The sequence below is a fragment of the Sylvia atricapilla genome, chromosome 1 (genome assembly GCF_009819655.1).
Source record: "Sylvia atricapilla isolate bSylAtr1 chromosome 1, bSylAtr1.pri, whole genome shotgun sequence".
Lineage (NCBI taxonomy): Eukaryota > Metazoa > Chordata > Aves > Passeriformes > Sylviidae > Sylvia > Sylvia atricapilla.
In genome coordinates, this window is record NC_089140.1 from 4,486,016 (window position 1) to 4,511,649 (window position 25,634).

At 46.4% G+C, this 25,634-nt stretch overlaps 1 protein-coding gene across 2 annotated transcripts in view; it reads right to left on the reverse strand.

Moving 5' to 3' along the window:
* The window catches only part of LOC136358095 (mitogen-activated protein kinase kinase kinase 3-like), a 77,534-nt gene that overhangs the window by 29,251 nt on the left and 22,649 nt on the right, over window positions 1–25,634 (reverse strand). Inside the window, exons 3-5 of one of the 2 annotated variants that reach the window (XM_066313952.1) lie at window positions 13,788–13,897; window positions 3,911–3,951; window positions 2,826–2,925 (exon numbers count right to left, since the gene is read on the reverse strand). In XM_066313952.1, coding sequence (XP_066170049.1) covers window positions 2,826–2,925; window positions 3,911–3,951; window positions 13,788–13,897 — 251 coding nt within the window. Of the gene's footprint in view, window positions 1–2,825; window positions 2,926–3,910; window positions 3,955–13,787; window positions 13,898–25,634 lie in introns of both variants that reach the window. The other variant, XM_066313944.1, reaches the window with a different exon arrangement.

Here is a 25,634-nt window from a genome sequence, read left to right on the forward strand (position 1 = left end):
ACCCATCCCTTCACTGAGCTCCTTACAAGTGTTCAGAGCAATCCCCCAGCTGCTGCTCTGAACAGAATGTTCTGTAGGACACTCCATCTCCCTCCAACATCACAACGTGAACATGTTTGCATGCCTCCTTCAGAGAGCCAAAAACATCAGGGAGAAATTGCCCTCTTGTAAAAGGGACTGGAGCCAGTATTTAGCTTGGCTTTACCTATTACTCACACCTGGCAAGAAAATTCTGCTCCATTTGGCTTCCAGACTGTGGCACATATGGATATCAGGAACAGGTATCTGCTAGGCATGAAACTCAAAACAGACTCGTGCAGAGCCATGGAAGTGATTGCCAGGGTGGATTTCCAGAAACTGGGTTTATTTGATCTACAGACTGAGTAGCTGTGATTAACAGCAAAGTTTACCTACACAGAAGTTGCACAAATAGAGCTTATTCAATTTTTTTTTCTTGCATCCCTGGAGCCTGATGTTTTAGTGGGGGGCTTTCTCTGCTGCAGGTTGAGAAAGTGAGGGCAAAGGCTGATTTCACCAACTACAGCAGCACTGTCAGACCGCTGTAAGACACTGCAGAAAGCCAAAGAATTGTAGGAAACAGGGTTGGGGAAAAATCTGAGAGGTCAATTAGTTCATCTTCCTGCCCAATGCAGGACCAACTGGCATCAACAATTCTTGACAAATGTTTGTTAAATATGCTTTTATCTCCTCCCTCTCCCTCATAATGGTGCCTCTACCATTTCCCCAGGCTTTACCTCTCCCTCAGCTCCCAGAATGATGCTGAGGGGCAGCCTTGGAGGAGACAATGAGAGATCATAGGAAAAGTGGTGGCACATGGAGGTTCAGTGACCTTCTGCCCAAGGTCACGTCACAAGTTGGTGTCTGTGCTGCCCCTGGCCAGGCCAGGCTTTGCTGTCCCACTCCTCAGAAAGATGAGCCCAGCCTAGAACTAACACAGACATGCCCCATGGGGGACACCCATGGCCAGGCCCTGCTCTTATCTCCACCAGCCCCAGCCTGCTGATTCCGTGGTCCCACCAGGATGTGATTCATGTGTGCCCCTGCTCCACCCAGCTGGCATGCTCATCTCACTGATCCTGGCTTCAGGACACCTCCTCCACCAGCACAGGGACTGCCACTCAGTGACATTTTGCAGGGGCCTGCTGACCTCACTGTAAATTGGATCTACAAGGTGCCACCACAAGAGAAGTGTCTGATGGCAGCAAAGAGTTACTGCACAGCTCCCCTGGAGCATAAAGACAGGGTGAAATATTTAATTGCAATGAGTCTGTGGTCATGTTCCCTCTGAAACTTGCAGTCATGACACCCAAACCGCTGACCCAAGAGTCAGATGCTGGGGTGTCACCACGTGTACACGTAGGTCACTGTCCCCAAAGATCCCTCTTGTCTGTTTATAGTGTTTCCACAGCAACAACCCTGAGTTACTACTTCTCAGACATCTTCCCAAAGTCGTGGGTTCTCACGAGATGGAACTTTTATGTGTAGGAAAACAAAGCACTGGACGACATCCTCAGCCCTAAGAAACCAGGAGAACCCAAAGGCCTGCTCATGGCCCTGCTATGTGCTGTGCACATGCCCACAAAGACACTCTCTAACGTGGGAGAAAATGCATTATTTAAGCTTCTGTTTGCTGTTGTTGGAAAGAAATCATCTTCCAGTGGGAAGAAACCTGGAATGAAGTGAGTCATTCCTGGAGAATTCAATGGCAGGCTTTTCCCAGGAGGGCTGTCAAAGAATGCCCAAGATTAGAAACCTGACTGCATTCAAAGTCAAAACCCAGTGGACACTTTGGTATCATGAGGTACCTATTGTAAAAGAATAGGAATTTCTTTGTGGAGCAAATCTCTATTGAAACAGAAGGGAGAAAATAATAAATGGGGGGGAAAAAAGAGGAAAGGTCTCTCCAGGACCTCTCTCTCCATTCATACTTTAATCAAAGGCTCCAGGTCATCTGCAATTAATACTTGAACAAGCCAGCTGTCAGGGCAGATCCAAAAGGATCTGTGTTTAAAAGCCCATCTCTCTGCCATTTCTTTGCCCTCTCCTCCTTCCCAAAGCCAAACCAACCCCAAGAGTCCAGTGGCTCCAGATGCCTCACAAGAAAACTGAGCACACCAAAACAGATGCCAAGGATTTCCTCCTTCTGCTAACAGCCCTCAGCAGAACCCTCTTTTCACATACAGAGCTGGGCTGAAAGAGAAAGTGGTAAAAACACAGAGGCCTATGTGATGAATGATGGAGGAGGAAGATCCTCAAGCCTTAAAATGCAAGGATTGCACAGGGAGGGTTTCTTGGCTGCTTTTATGTGGCCACAGGAGCTGCTGGAGGAACGCTCAGTGATGCACATTGCACTGCAGGCTCAGCCACAAGAATGTGCACGTCGTGCTGGGGGTTTGGGTGACACAAAGTCAGGGCTAGATAAAGGAACACTGTGTGAGCAGCACTGTCCCTCCTGCTCTGCACTTCACGCTCCTGCAACTGCCCCCGAGCTGGGAAGGCCTCCATCCCACAGGGAATGAGGGGGATCTTTTGTTCCAGGGAAAAAACAATGTTCCTGTCTAACAGGCCTGACTTGAAATAATTTTGACAAAGGAAAATCCTGGCTTGGAGTCTGAGAATCCATCTGAGATGTGTCCAGACAACAGCTCTTGGGCACTCGCTAGCTGGGAATCACAAAATAAGGTTATTCTTCTTCAAATCCAAGTAAAACACAGCATCAGGGCCTTCAGAACAAACCACTGCTCAATTCTGAAGTTGGCACCAGGCACCCCAAAGCTGCCCCTGAGCAGGAAAGAGAAGAGTACCTCATTGTTCACACAGACCAAGTCCATCGTCTGTCCAAAAGCATCCGTGACCTTCTGCACCACCTCCTTGAATTTGACTGATCTTGGAAACTGGATAATCCTGCACACACAGACAAATCCAACAGTCCCAGTTTAGTAGAGGCATACTGGAATTTGGGATTTGACTGACAGTGCAGAAGAAAGGGCTTGCATTCCATCACAAAGCATAAAGACTGCTCCTTGCTTTTACACTCACAGAAATGCTGCTCCTCTGCTGTGCCCAAGAGGGGACTTGTCTACCCTGCAAGAATATCACAAAAATCTTTGTGCAGCTCCTCTGCTACTCCCTCTAATGTGAGGTACAAAAAAGAAAGTCCAGCAGCCCTCCCACTGGAGAAAACCCAGATCAGGCAATGGTCAGTGATTTATCATCTCTCTGTTCAGCAAGAGGCTCTGAATAGGGAGGAGGGCTGGGATGGATGCAGTTTAGCATCCTATGACTCTCCTGTACCATCACACACAACACCTCTATAGGTATTTACAGCAGGTACAGTCTAACCCTAAAATAACACTACTTCAATTTTGTTTGGCTTTAACATGCACCTTGGACCATCAGCCTGTGTCCTGCCCAGTCACAGTCACCAAGCAGAGGCGATTCCATGAAAATGTCAAGCAGGGAAGGGCGGACAGGCTTTAACTCCCAGCCTTATTTTTATGGGACCCATGCCCAAAATCTGGTTATCTTAAGTAAGTGTCATGGACTGCTAATCAAAGGACACATTTCTGCAGAGTTCCAGCTCCACTGTGGTACAGCAGGGCTCAAGAATTAACAAGAGAAAAGGATCCAAGTGTGCACCCAATGTCCCTGCTAAAAGAGGCATTTAATGACTTCCAGCTTGGAACCATTTTGCCTGTGTGCAAATCCCAGGAGCTTCTTGTGGCAAATGGGATGACAAGGCAGGGCTCTTGCATATAAAAGTGCAGCTGATTTTAGGGGAATGAATCCTGCTGTGAGCTCAGCTGCAGCTGGCTGAAGTCAGCAGGACAGTGCTGAGTGAAAAGGTAATTTGTCCCCATATTCACCAGGAACTGGACTAGGTACCTACCTTTTCTCTCCTTCATATTCAAACTTGATCCTGACACTTCGCTGCTGAAAGAAAAAAAAACAGAGAATGGTGAGGTCCCAAACTGCATCCTGGATTGACTCATAGTTCCAAAGCTGATGAGAATTCTCTGGGAGAGTCTTCTAACTCTGTAAGGATCTGGTTTATTTAGGCCAAGCTGCCCGGTGGACTCACAGCCTTTGGGGACACTCCGCATTGCTGAGGGATGTGCTTGTCAAAAACTACATTCTTCTGCAAGCAAGAAGACACCTCTATAAATGTTAGTTTTTAAAAAAATGCATTCATAAGGTGGAAAATAGTCCTGACTTCACTTGGGAGCAGGGTACTATTATCAAAGAGGAAAACATGTTCAGTGTCTGATGCCTGTCCACCTTCAGCCCCTCCCACAGTTTCACCCCAATACTTTTCTGTTGGAAAAAAACAAAGCTCAGAAGATGTTTACTAGAACACAGGAATATTTGGGGTGAAGAATTAAAAAGTAAAAGAGAGCATTCTCTAATGGAAGTGGAGACAGTCTAGGATATTAAAGCCAACAGTGCCGGGATGGTTGAAGGGCTGGTTGCTATTTTGTTAGGACATAAAAAATGCAAAGTGTATCAGGCCCAATACACAGTGCACAGCAAATGCCCACCCTGAACTGACCCATCGCTCACCTCAAAAGAAACCACCAAATTTGCCCAAAGAGCCGGTGGAATCACAGGCACACTGGGCACACAGCTGTGCAGGGACTAGTAAAAACCACTTCTCCCATCCTCTGTTTGTGCATATTTAGCAGCAATCAAGACCACAAGGAGCCTTTTCATTCCTTCAGCTTCTCAGACCAAGTCTGAGCCAAGCATCCCTCTAGCATCCCTCAGATCATTCCAGGACTTTCCGACGGTCTCCAACGCAGATCAAAACCCTCTTTACTTCCCAGACCAGGTCTAGTCACCCCACTTAACCAGCATGTTCCCCCCCAGAGTGCCCACCAGCCTCCTCAAACAGCTCTCTTCCCAAGCAGAGAGAAGTGGTGGCCACCTCCCTGCGAGGTGTAACCCCAGGGAGGGCTCAGTCCTGCGCCGCCGGCGTCTCACAGGGATAACTCCCAACTGGGTGGGTGACAGCCCTTCCTGAGCACAGGACTTATCTCTGGGCCTGGGCTGCCAGCATGTGAAGGCACACTTTCCATCCTCTCAGAGGGAAAGCAGAGCTGGAGTGAAGCAGCTTTGTTTCTAACGAGGAAAAGGAGCTGGACGGGCGCCCTCCGGGTTGTTTTTTAAACTGACAGCTCCTCTGGTTCTGCAAACACCCACTGAAATTCAGGAAGTCGAGGCTGGAGGCAGTTCTGTTGAAAAGCTTAAACAGATTCAGGGTAAACACGCTGGATAACCCAAAAAGCATCCTTGTTATCTCTGCTCATGGCATTTTCCGTGTTTCCGGAAGGGCTGGGAAGCACCAGTGCTGGGACAGTCACCAAGTGGGGCACTCCAGCAGTGATAGAGGCTTGTGCTAAACAGGCACTGACGTCACCTCGGTGGCCAAAGCCAGTGCTCCAGACCCATAAAGTCTGGACAGTCTCCAGGTTCATTCCCAGAACCAGGCCCAACTTGTAAAACTACCAGATTAATTCTAAACCAGCACAAAATTCAGACGGAGAAGACATGACCATAATCAACCTATTGCTGAAGGATCAAATCATTCTGGAGAGACAAAATACAGGTGGGACTGCCACCTTGAATCATCTGTGCTGGAAAAGAAACAATAACTCGGGAAAAGAACTGTGCTGGGAAAGAAAACGAGGCTCTTTTATGCCAGTTTTTATTTGCACGTGCCCCTCTGAGCAGGCCTGGCTGGTTCATCCCTCCGAGATGCTGGCAATAAATTGGCCAATGTGGGCTCACTGACTGTAACACCACAAAACCCCTCTCTAAAGAAAGAGAGGAAAAAAAAAAAAAAAGTCAGGGCAAGGAACTTTCGAGGTTTCTCCTCACAAAAGAGCAGGACGTGGAAGGGGAAGAGCTCATGCAGCTCTGGCCTCGCTGCAGGAAACCTTTCAAAACACAGGTTTCACTTTCAGCACAGCCCCGAACGTTGCACTGAGCTGGGATGGAGCTCACGCTGCCTGGTTGTGCTGAGCAGCACGGATTTCGCAGACAAACAAGTTTTGAAAAACAGCTTGTGGCTGGAAAATGTCAGAACACTCGTCTAAAGCTCCAGAGAGAGAAGAAAACGAAAAAAAAAAAAAAAAATGTGGCACGACCCTGCTGCATCCTTTTCTTCTACATCAACAACAAGGCTGATGTGCCATGGCCCGACGCCAGCAGAAGGACGCCAGCTGCCCCACACTGCTCTGCTTCTGAGCAGAGCTACAAACACATTGGCTGCAACAGGGAAATGAAAACCCACTTCATTTCTTAATTAGATAACATTTTTCTTGAATCTAAAACACACTAACCTCTTGCCTCCCTCAAAGAAACCAAGACCTTTAGCTCGCAAGCATTTGGAAGAGGGATGAATTCGTATTTATCAGTCTGAGAAGTTGATTACAGTTTAATTTTTCAAGCTTCCCTTGGCTTGCTCGTGTTTTTGACCCACAGCTCAAGTTAAATTCATCACTGCTATCAGGAACAAATACTTTTTTCTGTTTTAAAGCAAAGCAAAGAAAAAAAAAAAAAAAGAGTGGGCAGTGCCCAAAGTACTAGGAAATCTCAGGGGATGCAAAGCACTTCCTAAATGCTGAAGCAGGCTGTGATTTTTTACACCCATGGAAGTCTGGTTTGCAGCAACTGGTTTAAGATTACACAGGGAGCCTGGGGCAGTGCCAAGTGCTGGAGCAGAACCTCACGTGAGTCTGCACCCAGCATCTCAAATGAACACTCAGGGGGAATGCAGGACCAGCACCCTCTCCATCAGGAACTCAACACAGTGTGCAAATGTTGAGGTGGAGGAGGTGTGGGTGGTGGAGGCTGCTGGGTCCTACTCACTTTTGTAATTTTGTGAGGAATGTGACCCCCACCTTGCACAATCCAGGTTGTACTGTTCACTGTCCCATCAGGTGTCACATGAGGCCAAGGGCAGCCCTGCTCCCCTTCAATCAAGAGGTCTCCAGTGGGTGGAGGAGAACAAGCTGAGATATCCAAAGGCTTGTGTTAAGTACAGTGCAGGAGAGGCATAAGGACAGTCACAGGCACCAGCCTTAAACCCTGAGCTCTGGCAGAGCATTTAAACAATATTTTCATCAGCACTGTGAGAGCTCAGGCAGGTAATGGAGCAAGCAAGGGAAACTGAGGCATGAAGGCAGGAGGAATTGGGGCTAAGGGTATGAAGAGAAAGCCCAACCTGGGCAGGAGAAGGCTCCATGAGACCTTACTGCAACATTTCAACATATCAAAGGGGCTTTATAAGATGGAGAGAGACTTTTTACCAGGTCCTGTAGTGACTGGATGAGGGCAACAGTTTTCAACAGCAAGAGGCAAGACTGAGGTTGGATATAAGGAAGACATTTTCTGCCACTGGGTTGATGAGACACTGGAACAGGTTGCCCAGAAAAGCTGTGGATGGCTCATCCCTGCAAGTGTCCAAGGCTGGGTTGGATTGAGCAATCTGGTCTAGTGAGAGATGTCCCTACCCACAGCAGACAGTCTGGCCTTTAAGAACCTTCCCAGCCCAAACCATTCAGCACTTCATCCTCTGGAGCAGAAGAGGGGTAGAGAGAAGCACAGAAGGTAGGTGTTTGTCCTCCTGGAGCAGCTCTCCCTCCCTGTGTGCGTTTGGGGCACGGAGGAGCCCAGGGCCAGGCTGGCGCCTGCAGACCCCGCTGTGACACAAACAACACCAGCGACAGCCCCGACAGGAAATACCACAGCCATTCCCTTCGTTTCTACAATGATTTCTTCTCCAAAATACCCGTAACCGGCATTTCCTCCAGCCCTGCAAACAAACGGGATTTTACTCGCTTTTGCCACGTTCGTCCGAAAGGGAAAAAAAAGCAAAGCCACTGCTGTGGCCACAAACCCATCACCACCTTTCCAGGCTTTCCTCGAGGTATTTTTCGGCTCTTTCCTCAGAATTTCTGATTTCACCGAGGAAAGACCACAACTGCCAAGCTTCAGAGAGAGGATTTGGGGAGAAAAGGGGCAACTGCTTTTGCCTCTTGGCTGGGAACCATGTACCCCAGCAGGCTTGGCCAAGCTCGGCCCTCAGAGCTGGAGCAATAGCCCTGTGGGCTGGTTTAGATTAAGGAAAACGTTGGAAAAAAAAAATGGAAAAAGTGTTTCCAAACGAGGTGAATCATGATCTTATACAGAGATCCCTGAAGAGCTGACTGCTGTTTGTAATAAAAGCACACACAGAGAGCAGGAAAACAAGCAGTTAGTCCTAAAATGGAAGTGGTTCTGGAGGAGCAGAAGATGCTGGGTACCCTCTCTGCTGAGCAGACAGGGGGATACTCAAATTGGGGTACAGCTCCACAGAGGATTGGGGAGAAGGCTGTCTGATAGCAGAGGCAGGCAAGGAACCAGCAGAGGAGCCAGCCCTGCACCTCCATGTCTGCCTGTGTCACTGAAACAACTAAAACTGCCCCTCTGGAAAATCCCAGACTAGCACAAATTCAAAGATTCCCCTCATCATGCCCTCTCCTCCTCCTAAACTCAGCTGCCATCAGAAACACACTTCTGTGGCTTTCCTTCGATCTGCTCCTGTCAAATCCAACCAGAGGACAGCTCTGTCCGTGCTGAGACATCACAAGGATGGGGCCCTCAGAGCATTTCTTCCACCCAAACCCACAGCTGCCTCACAAACCAACTGGGACAAAGCCTCTGACTTCAGCATTAACCCTTCTGTGGTCAAGACAGGCAGGAAAAAAAATCATCACAAGAAGAAAAAAAAAAAAAAATCACCTCCTGCTCCCTTTGGTGCTGCTCATATCTACCCACAAGATCCTGGGCATTTATTCTGCCTCAGTTTCCCCTCCTGGCTAATAGAGGGGCAATTAAATACACCCAACTTTTGCAGGGTAATCAGAGGGATTGGTTTCACTCCTCTCACTTTTCTACCCCGGATTAGGAAACAAGGAGAAAACCTCACGGAGTTACTCCCTTTGTACAAAGCCACAAGGCTTTGGGATTTCTCCTCAACTCCTGGCTGTGGCTAAGAGGAATCAGCAGGGCAGGGCCAGGCTGAGGGGACTCCTGGACTTCCCCGAGGTGCAGGTTTGTTTGCATCAGCGCTGTGCTTGCCCCTGCCCTCGGGATGTTCCTGATGCTGCAGACGGCTGGAGCACAGCCCCAGACCGAGAGAGGAGATGACTAATGCCCGTCACTGGGAATGATCTGCACAGAACACCCCACGCACGCCGGGTCATGCAGAAATCAGACAGCGAGGAGTTTGTCTGGCATTGCCCCCTTCTCATTTCAGGGGTGGGAAGCAAACAGATCCCAGACTCTTCAAATCCTTGCAGCTTTTATTCCAGTAGGACCTAGACCCTTCAAATCCTTGCAGCTTTTATTCCAGTAGATCCCAGACCCTTCAAATCCTTGCAGCTTTTATTCCAGTAGATCCCAGACCCTTCAAATCCTTGCAGCTTTTATTCCACTAGATCCCAGACCCCTCAAATCCTTGCAGCTTTTATGCCAGTAGATCCCAGACCCCTCAGATCCTTGCAGCTTTTGTTCCAGTAGATCCCAGACCCTTCAGATCCTTGCAGCTTTTATTCTGCTGAAAGTGAGTCCAGCACCTGAGCAGCACAGAGGAGAGTGGAAAGATGATGTCTAGAAGATTCACTGCTGCCTGTTACAGATGTTTCACACAGCAGCAGCAATCACAGGCTTCAAAATGTTTATCTAAAGCCACCCATCTGGCAGGGAACAGCTTTTTTTCCAGCTGGATTTCTCACTGGTATCACCCTCTTCACACCCAAGCCAGCTCCACACGAAGACATGAGAAAGCCCCTTAAATCCTTGGGATTCCACTGCCTTTGCCATCTCCAGCCAAGGCTTTCCAGTGATGCTCCCCCTTGGCCCCTTGTTTCTGCTCCCCAGCTGGGGAAATCCCTGCAGATCCCCTCACAGAGACTCCCACCTTCCCCCATCCACATCATGGCCTCCAAATGCAAAAGGTGACAAAGCCAAACTCCTTTTTTAGGCTGCTCGAAGAGCCACAGAGAGCCCTACAAAACGAGCTGCATTTTACTGGAGTTACAAGCAAGCCTTGTTTTGCATCCAGCTTGCCAAAGAGAAGAGTCCAGAGGTAATTTACTAAAAGAACAACTTTTAGGGCAGTCTGACATTTGATGTACATGGAGAAACACCCCCTACAATTATTTAATCGCTGTGGGAGAACTTGCCATGACTAGGGTGGCAGAGGAACTGCTGGCTGTCACTGGCCAGGACAGAGGCCCCTGACAAGCAGCTTCACACTGCCAGTTGCCAAGTGCTATTTAGAGAAGTGAATGGATGTGCACACAAATAGACACAAAATAAATGCTAATTTAATTGTTCTTTTCTCTCTCCAGCCTTTTGTTCAGGATTTCCCAATTACTCGGGGTTTCCCTTCTTACTCCACTCATCTTTTTCCTTAATGAACTCATCGCAGATCTTCGTTCTCCTGTTCCCTTCTTCCCCAATTCAGAGATATTTTATGAACAAACTCTCTTGTTCAGTCCAAGAGACAGCCTGAAAAGACTCCTTCCAGCCAGGCCAGAGGATGCACAAAGAATAACAGAGTGATTAAAGCAGTAACAGAGAACACCAGAAGCTGCATTAGGAATAATGTCAGAATGATCCCTCTGTTCCCAAAGAATGGCTCTGCTCTAACTCACATGAGGAAGGAAAAGGGTGTCTGCATCTGTCCCCACAATTCCCACAAGGCAGAGAGCCGGGATAATGTAGTGGCTGCCACACCTGAGCAGGACTCAGCAGATTCCAGCTCAGCCATCACATCTGCTGCCAGCTGCCTGGGCAACTCAAGAGAGGAGAATCATCCACACTGTTCTGTTCTAATTTCCAGCTTGCTCTGCCACGAAGTACTGCACATCCAGAAAGGCAGCCTTCATCCTAAACTCATTTGTGAGGGAAGAAAACTAAGAAAAGAAAGATTTTTATGAATTTTGCCAAAGGATGTTCATTTCTTAAGATGAACTAAAGCAAAGCTATCGATATTTTGGGAAAGAAATATTTTGGAGCACACACCACCACCACAGGCTGTTTTCTTGTGTGGCCTAAGCCTACCAGGAATACAATCTGGCAGGATTCAAATTTCAGCTTGTGTCAAGAGAGCACTAAGGAAGCCCTCCAGGAGACAGGAATGAGATAGCACTTCAGTTGTGTTTCTCTGTGTACCAAAAAACTGCTGCAAGCCACAGAGAACTGGCTAGTTAGCCAACACATTCTTGTTGTGAACTCTGTCTTTCAGTGGAAATTTGGAACACTGACTAAAGGATTCCCAGGCCTCAGAAAAAAACATTTTTCTACAGAAAAAGAAATATTATTTTATTAATCTACTAACTGAACTCCCAAACTCAAGTAGTTCAATGTGAGTATGCTGCTGCAGGGCCTCGTGAGAGGCACCAACAATGAAATGACCAAGAGGACATTTTATCACCAAAATGCCCCCGTGCCTCATTACCCCTCCAAGAAGGGAAAATGTGCAGGGCATCCTTCAGCCCAATCTAATCACAAAGAAAAGAAAAAAAACCACAACAATAAAAAGGGAAAATCAAGTACCAAAGGAACAACAAACCACAGGCACGACAACAGCATTTCCAATGCAACCTCTCTCCCACATCAATTTCTGCCCTAAAAAACAAGGGGAAAAAAAACCCTCAAAGTGACCCAAACAAGCTGATTAAACTGAGCTACAAACACGAACCAAGTCCCCACTAATTCCACCTCCTTTGGCCACTCCCCACCTCCCAAACTCGCCTCCTGCCGAAAGCCAGACACGTTCCAGCCAGTCCAATTTAGTGAGGCAACAATTCAACATCCTCCAACGCCCTGCATCTCCTGGGACCTGCTGGTCTGAACCCTCAGCTCCGGATGTGTGAGGAGAGCAGGATCCTGACCATCCACATCTCCTCCATCACAGAGCTCTGGTAACCCTGAGCACGCAGCTACGGCCGCTCCACTTGTGGATAAAAAGAAAAATCATCAAGGAGGAAAGTGTTTTTCCAAGCATCAGGGCTCTAATAAGAAGGAAAGCTTGATTCCTGCTATAATAAAATTAAACATAATTGGCAGCCAACTATTCTAAACAGTTCCCTGATACTCTAAACGTTCTATATTTAAAGTATATATACTCTATATAAATATTGTTCTCTAAATATTCTCTGATACTTTGGTATCGGGGCATACCTCCACTGGTGATTTATAACTGAAGATGCAGAGTGGATGGGCCATGGGTGTGAATTTAATTGCAAGATGCCAACTTCATGCAGATAAGAATTCAATCAACGACAACTATATTTCTCCTTATTTTCGACAAATTATCTGCTTAACTGTGTATGTGCTGCAGTAACAGCCCAGGTCTCAAAAAGGACAGCAGAGGTTTTCCCCCACTGCACAAAACAAATATAAGAGGAGCCTGAAAAGCTTTGCTACACTGAAAGCAACTGGAGCTGGCTCCACACCAGCCACCCACCACCGTGCATGAGATGCTGCCCTTGCAGCCACCCAAAGCTGCACTGGGCTCTCCGCTCCTCCTGCAGCTGGCAGGGAGCCAGCCCCGAGTTTCCCTGGTCAGTTCTGTAAACATCTTGGACTCATTTCAGCGTGAGCTGAACACCAACCCAGTGATTCAGCTTGGGCAGCTGCTCCCGCCAGGACGCGCTTTGAAAGGAGACGTGCGCACGTGTTTTCGTCTGCATGAGGCTGGGAAGTCCAGAGGGATTCGGGAAGGGATTTTTCCTCTCTGCACCCAGACTTCTTTGTTTGTAGCACCAGTGACATTAAAAAAGTGCATGATGACAGTAAGTGACAATTTGTTTTCTTCCTCGCTAGGCATCCGGCAGTTGCAGAGTTGACTGCAAGCTCATTCTAGAGCACAGCACTAGAGGTGGAATTCCAAGTGGATTTGCTGCCATCCTTCTCCAGCAGCTTCCCAGTTGTCCCAATCTTTCTCTCCCTTTTTTCCTTGCTATTTTGACAAACTAATTCTTTCTTCACAACTTTCATGTTTGCATATTTGCTCCATACACAAACATTCTATTAAATCCACTTCAGCTATTGTATTGATGTCAGCAAATAATTTGACATTGCTCAAGGGACAATGTTTTTTTGCTCACCAAAAGAACTCCGAATGTGCAACAGGGCCAAAATGTTTGGGTTTAGGAGCATAAAGATAAACAGCAGTAATTCATAATTAAACACTTTATATAAGAATGACATTATTCCTCCCCAAAGAGCCTGGGTGTCTACAGCTCAGAATTGGCAGTCTGTCTTTCAAATATCTGAAGTAAAATGTGCACATAATAAATATTGTGTTTCATTAACGCTGTCAATAGAAAACAATTGACTTATCCAAGTCCTAAAGCTGTGCAGTCTGAAACAAGATCTGCTGCTTTCAGAGCTAAACAAGATAGAAGTGCCTTGAGGTGGGATTCAAGATTTAAACCCAGTTTCAATCTCAATTGTTACATCTGTGAATAATTTGGGGCATTACTCTTCCCTGCTCCACTGTGATATAGAGATACCTGCAACTTCCTTTCAAAAGGTCATCAAAAAGAGGTCATAAACCTCATAATTTGGTAAAATTATGACATTTCTGATGTGCTGAGCATTTGTTAACTTCAGCTGTAACATATAAACTGCTCTGCCAGCATGGAAGCACCACGCTCACCTCCGTGGTGTGCTGGAGTTTGGGGTGAACTGAAGAAGCAATGCCATACCTGTTTATTGGAGTGGACACTGTTTTTATTCCTGTTGTTGTCCAGCAGCCCCCCACACTTGCCCAACGCTGCCAAATCCTTCATAATAGAGTTCAGAGCTTCTTCTTCATCTGCAAGAAAAGAAGAGACAATTGAAGTGTGGGGGCCAACCCTGCCCTCTGATGTGCAGTGTGAAAATACAGCACTGCAGATGCAAACTGTCAACACAAATGGATCAAAAGACACAATGTCAAGCCTTCCTGCCTTGAAAATACAGGTTCCTTCATCACAGGTGAGACAGATAATGAGATGTCATTGTCCCCACCTGAAAGGGCTTGCAAAAAAGCTGGAGAAGGACTCTTGATAAGGTCATGCAGTGACAGGACACAAGAAAAAGCCACTAAGTTGAAAGAGGGCAGGTTCAGATTAGACATTAGGAAGAAATTTTCCTCTGTGAGGGTGGTGAGGCCTTGGCACAGGTGCCCAGAGAAGCTGTGGCTGCTCCATCCCTGGATGTGTCCAAAGCCAGGTTGGATGTGGCTTGGAGTAACCTGGGATAGTGAAAGGTGTCTCTGTCTTTCCTCCCTCTTCATAAAGGTGCTCAAGAGCCACAACTGACTTTCAAAAACAGAGGAAGTGAGAAACCAGGGGAGAGGGGCAAGGAATCCATGAGAAAAGAGAGAAACTCAGCAATGCTGGGCAGAAGACACTGAGAGCCCTCACGTGGTTTCTGATTTCTGCAGTAACAGGAGAACTTTGAGGGACCATTGGATCTGAAACCAATCTCCTCCTTTCCAACACTCTGCCAGCTGTGGTGGTGGCCTCTTAAAGCAGCTAAGAAGTGTGAAATGCAAAGTACCAACCACAAGAACTAAGAACCCTGTTCAAGGCTTCAGGCAGGTCACACTCCTCAGGAGAGTGTGAGAACCCACTGCACACTCCACGCTCACAATACAGTCAAGGCAAACGTTAGGCACATGCAGCTATTACTGTAAAAAATACAAACACAGCTACAAATCTTGTCTAAAAATGAGTGTCTCCAGGGACAGAACCACCCCCTACACCAGGCCAGCCTGCAGATTCAACTCAAATATGTGAAAAATGACAAAAACCATATGAAATCAGACAGGACTGGACCCAAAGATTAAGGATCTTTCCCTGGGGAGGTGTATGTCCTGGATCCTCGTGCTGAGATATAACACCATCTCCTCTTTTTCTGCTCCTCCTGCTGGGTTCTATGAGCACTGAAGCAATAAAAAAAACCCAGATATGTGAGAAAAAGACTTCTCATACACGCTCTGTTCCAAGAGTATCCTAAAGAAATAAGGGGAAAAATGTTTAAAATCCAGTTTCACATCTCAGAGCTCAGAAACAAGCTCCAATGCTTACACCAAACTCTTATGAAAAGGCCTACATTTTCCTGTAGGTAAAGCGTGTACACATATTTAATATATAAACATATATCTGTACATCAATATTAAAAAGATAATTGATAAAATAATAAAATTCATACCTAAGTACATTAAAATGTAATCCCTGTTGCCTTACACATTTCCCTATTTACTAAAAGTACAGGTATATTTTTGCAGAGGGGTGGCAGAGAGAACAGCCTGAAATGCTACAGGAAAAAAACTCAAGGAAAAGATAATTCTGAGTTCAAGTTCAGGGGGAAAAGAAAAACTAAAACATCAACAAAAAAGAAACACATCAAGAATGTCCCCGAAGTCCGAGTTTGAAGTGTTTTTCTTTTCTTTTTGTTGGTTTGTTTTGGGTTTTTTTAAGGACCTCTGGGACAAGCATAGTTTTCCACACAGATTTTGTAGTAGGAAAATACCCAAAAAAAAAAAAAAAAAAAAAAAAGGGAGGAAACAAGCTTTTTTCTTTTTTTTTTCCTCTTTTTTCTTTTTTTTTTTTTGTGACGGGGAAGGGAACAGGGGGACGGATGAGCTAAAACAAATCCACAAAAACAGAACCCCCTTACGCTGCCCTCCAGGAATTTTCCACCAAAGCTTTAATCTCTCCAGTGCCCCTCACCCTTTTTTTTTTTCTTTTCCCCCAGCGAGTGACAACAAAAGTTTCCTGAACTGCCTGACACAAAACACAATTTGTAATGTCACAGGCCAGCAGGCAGAGACAGAGCCTGGTTTGGTAGCAAAACAACCCAATTCTCCACCTCCAAACCTCTCTTGGCCATTCCTGCCAATATCTTCCAGGAGAGGAATCTCTGGCGAACCCACCTGTGCCCTGATTTACACCACATTGTCCTCCTCCTCTATCTACACATCAATCTTGCCAAAACTTTTGTAACACACTTCTGAGTTCACCAAACACAGGTTTAAAAGCTCCTGGTGCTGCCAACCCAGTTCATGATAAGTCACATTTCTTAGGAAGTCAGGCTAAAAATCTCTGCCAGAACTGATTTTTTTGCATCTCTCCAAACATAGCAAAGCAAGGAGAATCCACTCACTTTCAGTAACTGCATAAATTCAGCCAGTTTCCAGAAATACCCAACCATCAATTTAATAGGCCTAGAACAAGTGGTGTAAAACTGGGCTCCAGCTGTCCTGAATCAGGTACTGAAGGAAAAAAAAAAAAGGAAAATAAATGAAAGAGAAGCTATTCTTTGTATTTGACCGTCAAATCAGCATTTTCCTTTCTTTATCTACTAAAAAACTGATGCAAAAGAGCATTCTGAAAAGCATCTCAGGATTTTTAATTACAAACCAGAAGTATTGATTGTACAAAAAAAAATAAAAGCCACATCCGTCACATCACTGCTACAAAATAAGATAAAACTTCTTCCTAACGAACAGGAAAGGTTGTTTTCTGCTGCTGGAGGGTGAAAGATGACTTCAGCACAAGCAGGAATACAATATTTCCTTAAACTCACGTATTTCTATATGCTTAATTAACAGCTTATGCTTCAGCTGCTTTTGACAGCGCGTTTTTACTCCAAGACAACTGTGGATTTCAAGGAGGCAATAACCAAAACCTCAACTGTTGAAAACAAAACCCCCCAACACCAGGCTCTGAAGCAACTTCTGAGCAGGAGCACAATTTGCATCATCGGTTGCAAAACCGACACTTCCCCGTCCAGTCCGGGACAGCTTTGCACAAGGACTGATCCTTTCCAGCCTGAACCTCCTGCCCACCCTAATTACTGCTCTTGGGGTCTCCCAGCTGACTCCCAAGAAGGGTGGAGGACTTTGTTCCATGGAAATACGCAGCCAGCTCAGTCAAGATTCAAACAAGCGCTGAAGCTAACTGGATAATTAAATCCAAATGCCACTCCCAAGCCTTTCCAGCAAAAGGGGCGTCACAGGATGCTCCTTTCTCTGTTTGGCTTGGTTTGAGTCAGGAGAGGGTGAAGGATGGATGGTTCTCCCAGGGACAAAATGCCAGTTGTCAAGAATCGCGTGCCCAAGGGACAGGAAAAAATCCTGGTCTCCTGATCCAGCCCTGGCAGGACCCAAATATTCTCCAGCCTTGTGAGAAGGCAGCATTGAGGCTGCACAGCAAACACCTCCCCAGGCTCTGCCATGGCTCAGAACAAAACAGCTGCGAGTTGCACAACACTGATGAAGTATCTTTGGAGCTCGGATGGATTTGGGAGACTCCTGGAAATCTTTGTGCAATGTGAGCAGGTTCCTGCTCCCCAACAAGCTCCTGGCCCAGCTCCACTCTGGCATCGTTCTGCACAAATTCACTTAAGGTACCGTGGGCTGACAGGATGAATTGTACAACAAATCCCACTTGATCTCCAACACAACATGTAAACAGGATTATTTCTACCATGGAAGATCAGCACGGAGAAAAGCTGATTATAGAGACAGCAAAAAATGAAACATAAAAATAAATTGTGTTACTATTGTCCCTCTGTCCCCAGTGCCTCTTCTTCCATCCTCAGCTTTCAGCTATTTCCCTTAGTGGAAAACTAATTTCTTTCTTCTCTACTTTCCGCCAACACATTTAATTTTGTGCTTTTTAAATCAGCTTCCTGTGACAAAGCTTGTTTGATCATACTGCCAGCCCATCCAACCAAGGATCACTTCAACCAAAAATAATAGATGTTTCAAAGGATATTAATTTCCCAGAGGTTTGGGGGTGGGGGGAAATATCCATAACCACACAGAAGAGAGGAACTCACAGGAGTAGAAAGCCAAGAGCACTCCCAGGAAGCAATGACCAGTGGAGCTCCAGTAGACAGGGTTTATATTTTTATTAAAATACACTCATCCATTCTGGCAGGATCCTGTATCAAAACCAGAATGCCTCCTCCTCTCATCAAATTTTCAGTTCTGCAAGATGTTGAGACTTGCAAGTCCCAGGCAGTACCAGTATGAATCTGGGGCATTTGGCTAGTTGGCAAAATCAACCAGGGAGTGAAACCAAAAAGCCAGCAGCAGATGACACATCTCTCTGCCCTTCAGAGACACATTTCCTGCACTGCTACTTGGCCTTGGTTCCAGCCTGCGTGAGACAGAGAGGAACCTGGACTTTCAGTCTTAGTGCAGCAAGGTCATTGCTCAAAGAGATGAGACCAAAAATATTTAAAAAAAGGAGAAATACAAAGCCTGAAGGTCAACACGGACCACCCAAAACAATTCAAGAGTCAGGAGAGCAAGCAGATGAAGAAGGGACAAGGGAATAATTTAGCTGCATTCAGATGGTCTAGACGCTGCTGTTATTGTTGGCTTCACTAATAGGTCATTGCTAAGAGGCAGCTCATGGTAGTTCCATGAAGCTGCTTCCATCAACACTGAAAAAAAAAAAAAAAAAAGGGGCAGAAAAAAAAAATAGCAGCGGCTGGATGAAGCCCTCAGGAAGGCTGCAGAAATAAAGCAGAGCCCTGTAAAACATGGTGAGTTCTGATTTGGGCCTCTCACACACACACCAGGCAGAATCAGTGAAGAGTAGGGGGAAAAGTCCTGGGTGTTGCAGGAGGGAAGAATATTGTCCTGTGAGTCATTCCTGAGCAAAGGGGGAGCATGCAGGGCCCTGCAAGCCCTTGGATCCAGAGAAAAACCACAGATGTGACCACTCGTGGTCACTGAAGATCCCACTGTGCTTTTCAGAGCTGTGCTGCTCAGGGTGCATTTGCCTGTGTAAACTCCAGCAGCACCCTCCACCTCTCCAGAAGCTGATGCAGCCGCTGGGGATGTCCCCGGGCAGAGGGAAGAGCTCTGTGAAAGCTGAGAGGGGATGAAGAGAGGATGGGGAGCCACACAGAAACACTGTCACCTTCAGTAAAAGCTCTTTCAATGGGCAAGACCTTGAATACATATTGAGAAAAATACTGAAACGTAATAAAACACAGAGAAAGTAAATATGGAGCCACATGATGACTCTGACAATGCTGAATTTGGTCTGGAGAGACATCAGCCTTTCATTTTCACTGGGTTTTTTTGAAAATACACAATTTTTACATTGACAGGTATACAACATTTATCACTTATCAATGGGAACCTGAGCTGAGAGACAGGACTCACTTCCCTGGCTTCACTCAGTTCCTGCTAAGGGCAGCCCTGTCCTGATGAAATTCCAGCTACAGCCAGAAGGAGAGGGAGATGGGCTGGGGTTTGTGTCTCATTTGATGGACAGACAGAAATCTGAGACAGACAAAAGCCTTGCTCAAGACCACACGAGTCTGCAGCCAGAGCTAAACACATTAAAGGAGCTTAAATTCAGAGAGGACTTAACTCGATCTGGCCTTCCTGGCTGTACACAAAGGGCACAACAATTCACTTAGCAGCCTCCACATCCCAAGTCTGACCTGGAATTACACAAAACAGCCTCTTCAGGAAGCCTTAGCTGGAAGAGCTCATGCACTGACTCCAGTAACCCCTCTTGGCAACAAATATCTCAATTCCAGTTGGAGAAGCCAGCTTGCTTTGTATTCTAGTCATTAGATCTTGAGCCCCCTGTATCTTAGAGACCCCTCTGTTAACAGACACTTTTAACCCTTCCTCATTTGAGTAAATGGAAATACACAGCTCCTGCCACTGGAGTGATACTTCACTCACTTCTCTAGTTCTTTCCAGTGCCTATTTTTCTTTTTTTTAAATCAAGTGGAAAGATCAAAGCAGCACATAATGTTCAGTGGCCAAAGCACCTTTTCATGTCTGTTTGCTGTGTGAGCAGGGGGTAACAGCAAACTTGGCCCAGGTGTTGCAGTGAAGTCCACATCTATCAGACCAGCAGCCCTCCTGGGTTGCCCTCTGCCCTCCCAGAAGGTCAGTGTCACACCAGGCCAGGTCTTTCCTGGTCCAGGGAACAGACAACCCTCACCCATGTGAGGGCACGTGCCAAAGAACTTACCTGTGAAGATAAACACTGCCTTTTCTCCAAAATCCAGAGGAAGATCAAGCTTGGAGACAAAGAAAAACCCTGAGCTGGGGTTTCTTCAGTCCCTGCACACACCATGAACAGGCAGATACAGCCACCAGCACCCAGACACCAGGGGCTAAGGTACCAAACCAGCACAGACTTGATGATCTTAAGGGTCTTTTCTAAACTCAGTGATTCTGATTCTTAACAGCAGGGATCAATTAGTAAAAAACCATCACTGACTGTCCCTGTCAGTACAAGGAAGGAGCCCAGTGAGCCAGAGGTTGGGGAGCCTGACTTGGACTGTGACCAAAGCCCCCAAGCAAGCAAAGAAGGGACCCAGACACCCTGACAGGCAGCTACAAATACTGTTGAGCAATTCACCCCCTTTGGAAGGGCTGTCTGTGAATGATCTGCCTGCACCCACCCAGTGAGATCCAGACAACGCTCCCCATAAACACAACCCACACGCACAAAGCGTTTCCCCACTGTCTTGGAGCCGTGTCCAGAGTCTGATAAAGAGAAAAATTATCCAATTTCCCTCCTCCAGAGCAGATTGCTGTGCAGCAGACACACCAGTGGAGCACGTTCCCTTTGCAAGTCAGCAAAGGCTCAGCAGCAGCTGGATCCTGCTGCCCTTCTCCCTCCTGCAACCCCACCCAAGGGATGCCAAGGTCACCCCTGTGCAGGACTCAAGGGCAGGGCACAGCCCAGCAGGTCCAGCAGAGCAATTATACAGGAGGAAGTGAGGAAAGACCCTCCTAACATGCTGGACTTCTTGGCAGGAGTTTGCTCACTGATGTCTTGAGCTCAGGACACACAAACTCACGGAGAAAACCAGTGCTGCGATGTGTTGGGGACTCTTGTAAAGCACAATTCTTCTTTTCAGAGAATTAAGATGCTAAAGGGTGCATCAGGAGATTATTAGTCCTCCACCTGACAGATCGATGCTCAACTCTTGCTCTCCATAAATGACATTGGTTTGGATTTTTAATTTCACTTCTATAGCACAATCAGTAACTGCTTTGTGAAAAGAAACAGAACCAAACCCATCAGAGACTTTTGACAGCTACAGCTGTCCATCACACCAAGTGCCCAACAGAACATCTGTTGGTTTATGGCACAGTTACACTATCCCACACACCCCTTTTCTTGGGGGTAAAGCAGAGTTCCTGCCTCCTAGTCCCCCTCTACCCCTTGCTATCCTTCAGGTGATCCAGACAGCTATTGGAAAAATTGCACAGCTGAACTGGAGACTAGATCAAAAACAACCCTTCCTTTTACATCCCCCTGCAGAAGAGTAGAGAAATCAGAGCTCAGGAATGGGTTTGGAGGGGAAGGCAAGAATCTGTTTTTAAAAAGCTAACCCAGTTATTTTTAAAATGATAAATGTGTATCATATATATAACTAAATCAAATCACCAATGAAAGGACCCAACCAGTCCCCAAAATAGTCCCACACACAAAGAATCAAACATCCCCAATGTAGTATGGACATGCCAAGACTCCAATCAATGAGAGCATCGAGAAAACAGCAAAAGAGACTAACCTGGCACATAAATTCATGTATTGTGGCAGAACCCATTTAAGAGCCAGGGTGAGATCATGAAGAACTTGAACTGCCCTCTGAATTTCCCCAGGAAGAACCAAAAGCAAAGGCAAAGCTACTGGGACTGCACCTCAGTTTAGGAGAGGTGAGAGTGATGCCCTCGAAACCCTGAGTGCTCAGTACCTCGCAAACACCAAAACCAAAGCCTTTGGGATAGCAAATTTCATCACATGTAAAAGTTTTCCGTGGTTAGGCCACAAATCATACAAGAAATTTCTCCTGACGAGCTGCGAAGCGCCGTGGCACAACGCCCTCCATGGCACCACGTTCCCTCAGCCCAGAGGCTTACCAGGGACTTCTGCAATGGAAAAGGACTTGGGATCCAAAAGGTGTTTGGTTTAGCTCAGTGGGGAGGGAAAGCAAGGTTAAGTCTGTGGTTCACCACAAGCCTCCACTCCCAAAATAGCCATCCCTGACAGCGCCGTGCGCAGTAAAATTCCACGGGACCCGAGCCACTGGCAGAGCTTTCCTGGGCTCTGCACACACTGCTCTCCTCCACAGCCCCATCCCTGAGCACCACAGCTCCCCTGTGTATCCACACACACCTGGAGGGTGGCAAAGCCCAGCTAAGAAGCCAATTTTGCCCCAGGTACACCCCATGTGACATCGTGACAGTTGTTCTCCTTCCTTCTCTCAGCTCCCCACCAGCAGCAGCTCAGCCTGTGGAGGGGCAGCCACCTCACAGCTCTCACCACTTCCTGGCTAATGGGGCAAATGTCTGGGTTGAAATTGGGTGGCATTTGGTGGGGGGAAGATTTGCTGAGGAGAGCAGAGTTTGGGGAAACATCCGCTGCCCCCTCACACCAGGCAGTGGCTGGGATGCTGAACAGGAGACAGGACCTTTGAGCCCAACCATAAACCTACCACTGCTCATGGCAAAACCCTTGTTTCTCATCTGCTTTTGTGAGTTAAAGCTAGTCCAGGAGAGCTGCAAGCGGGGGTTAGACTCTTAAAAGGCAAAACCAACCACATTTAAGAAAATTTTTGCATGCCTGTAGCTCTGTTGCTCCTCACCACTTCAAAGGTACCAAGTTTCTCATCCCACAAGAAACTTTCACAACTTTTTTGCTATCTCTACCATTCGCTCCACAAACACTAATTTTCCTCTAATGGATTAACATAATTGAATTAAACTTGGGCCAATTATTCACCCCAGCAGTTTGCCTGCTAAGCTTAAGATTTGCTCCTTCTGAAAAAGGGCTTTTGTGCCTAAAAGGCAGCCTGGTTTTTTCCACCTCTATCATTTGGTCTAATAAAAGATATTACCTCTCCCCACAACCTGTACCTCTCTCTCTTGAGCACACTTGAAAGGAGAAAAATGTTTACCCAGCAAAGAAATTTAACTGGCAAGTTATTTCCCCTGACTGACTCTGATACCTTTGAAGGTTATTTGAGGGATCATAAAGAACTCATTCTGACTTCCAGTGCTCACAGCCTCAGCCCAGAGCCCATGAACTCCCAACCTGTTGCTGCAACATCCCAGATGTGATCCAAGTCCAATTCCACATTCCCCAGGTACCCAGAGCACCCTAAATTTGAGCCCTGGGTACCACAGTCACAGTGCCAGGAAAGGGAGGAGACCATGGGCACTTTTAACACCTCTCAAAAACAATAAAACCTGAGCTCATAGAAAGCCTGATGTGTCCTATTATAATATAAAGTGCTGCAATTCAACATGAATTAATTTTTCCCTAATAGCTCTCAGCATACAAAGAGAAGGTTAAGAGCAATAAGGAAATGAAAAGTGAAAGCATTGCCTACTGAGGAAAAAGGAAAACACAGCATGGGAGGGCTGAGACATCCATGGCATAGGATCTGCTCTGCCCCCATCAGCTCTGGCAGTTTTCTCTGTTTCAGCAGCCCCCAAAAACCCAAGGAGCTGGGCTGGATGTCCATGCCATGGCTGTTCAAACAAGCCTTCAGCAAGCTGCTGTGCCTTCTGCCAGCCCAGCCTGCACTCACACACACTCTGTCGAGTCAATACTATCAACAATATCACTCTCCCATCTCCCACACCTCAGATGACCTTTCTGCTGAAGCAAAAGTCACACTCACTCCAGCAAAGTGCTAAAGAGCTAAGGCTTTGAGTTGTATGGATGTAACACAGAGCAGAATAGATCTGCCTTCCTGGAGTTTTCATCATCAGAAACATACATGCAGCATTTCATAACCACAGTTGAGGATATTTAAATCATTTTTAAAACAAACAAAAAAAAATAAAGTTCAGCAACAAACAAGCTGGTGCTTTGTGTACCAACTTCTGCAAGTTTTTAATATTACTTTTACTACAATGCCACGTTTAAACACAGCAATTTTCGCTACTTATTGGGCAGGGTTTCTCCACTGTGTTGCACTGAAGATAAAGATACCTTTAAAAGTGTCATAAGCACTTGAGTGATCAAGTTACAGAGAGTCTTAGACTCTTGAGGAGAGGCTGCAGATGGAAATGGACTGCAAGATGAATAAAAAGACTCAGTGCTAAGGATTTAGGCTGGCACATGCAGAGATTCTGCAGCAGCCTCAGGGTACCAGGGCTGCTCAGGGCTGGTCCAAGCACTGCATGACACTGAGACGCCACAAGTCCCCACTTCCCGTCTCGTGGCCTCCATGCAAGGTCATGCAACTTCCCTAGAACATGTCTAGGAGTGAACAGTCCTGTGCTGAACTCTCAGACACTGAGCAGACTATAAATAGGATCCTGGAAAAAAAGAAAAAAAAAAAAAAAAAAAAAAAGGTAGACCTGGAACAGGCTGTCAGAGATCACCTCGTCCAACACATCTCCTGTGTGGTCTTTTCCAGAAGGAAATCAGTGATGTGACTGCAAATTCCCTGCACTTCCCTTGAAAGTGCTCCCTCACTCCAATGCACGGAGTAAACAAACACATATGAAAGGAATGGGGAGAGAAGTGAAACTAATAAACCCTCAAAATTTAGCCCGAATTCCTGTGCATCAGCACAGCTGCTGCAGCAGTGCTTTAACCGCTTGGTGACACTGATGGGGACACACAGCACCTCAACCATCTCCCCCTGGCACTGGAGCCACAGCTCGGACTCAGGATCACAACGTGACCCCATCTGGACACATCTGGCAGATCTAACCCCACACAGCTGTGGCTGCTGCTGGTGATGAGCCACAGCAGTGACACCTCGGTGAGAGGACATGCACAGCACCTTCCACCCACACACAAGCGCAAGCAGAACTCCAAACCTGCTCCAGACTCCTGTTGATTCAGCTCCCATTCCCAAAAACCCAGTCGCAGTGCTTCTCTTCACTACAGAATTGCCACAATGAATGCTGCCCTGGTGCACTCATTTTACATTTGCAGCTGGCAGGCTGAAGGCAGCTTGGGCAGGTTCTATCAACCACACTCTGTACAAGAAATCACCAAATTGACAATCTCCTGAGAACTGGAGCCAGCAACTCCCTCCCTGCTCAGGGCAGGTCTGAGCTTTCCTGGTTAAAATAACCCACATTGCCTTGACAAAGCAGTGGCTTCTGCCTTCGAAGTGAAAATGTTTCTAAAAAATTTTGGGGTTAGTCACCAGGGATTTTAAACTGAAATTTGTCATTCTTTATATTGAAAAAGCAGATCTGGACTTTCTCTTCTCTTCCCTTTTTTTTAAGCCTAACTTTAAATTAGTTCTCTTCCCACAAAGCTTCTCTTCTAGGTAACAGAAAAAGAGTGAAAACAACACAAAGCCAGGATGGGGTAAATACCACTCTTCTCCTTTCTCCATAAGGGAGAATAAACACTAAAGGAGTGGCAGTGGCTTCACACTTTTCATTTTCTAAACTCAAACCACGACTAAACTCTGAATCATATTTCTACAAGGCTTTTTATGAGGCTAAAAGTGACAAGACAATGGGGGATGGCTTCAAACTGACAGAGGGAAGATTTACATTAGATATTAGGAAGCAATTCCTCCCTGTG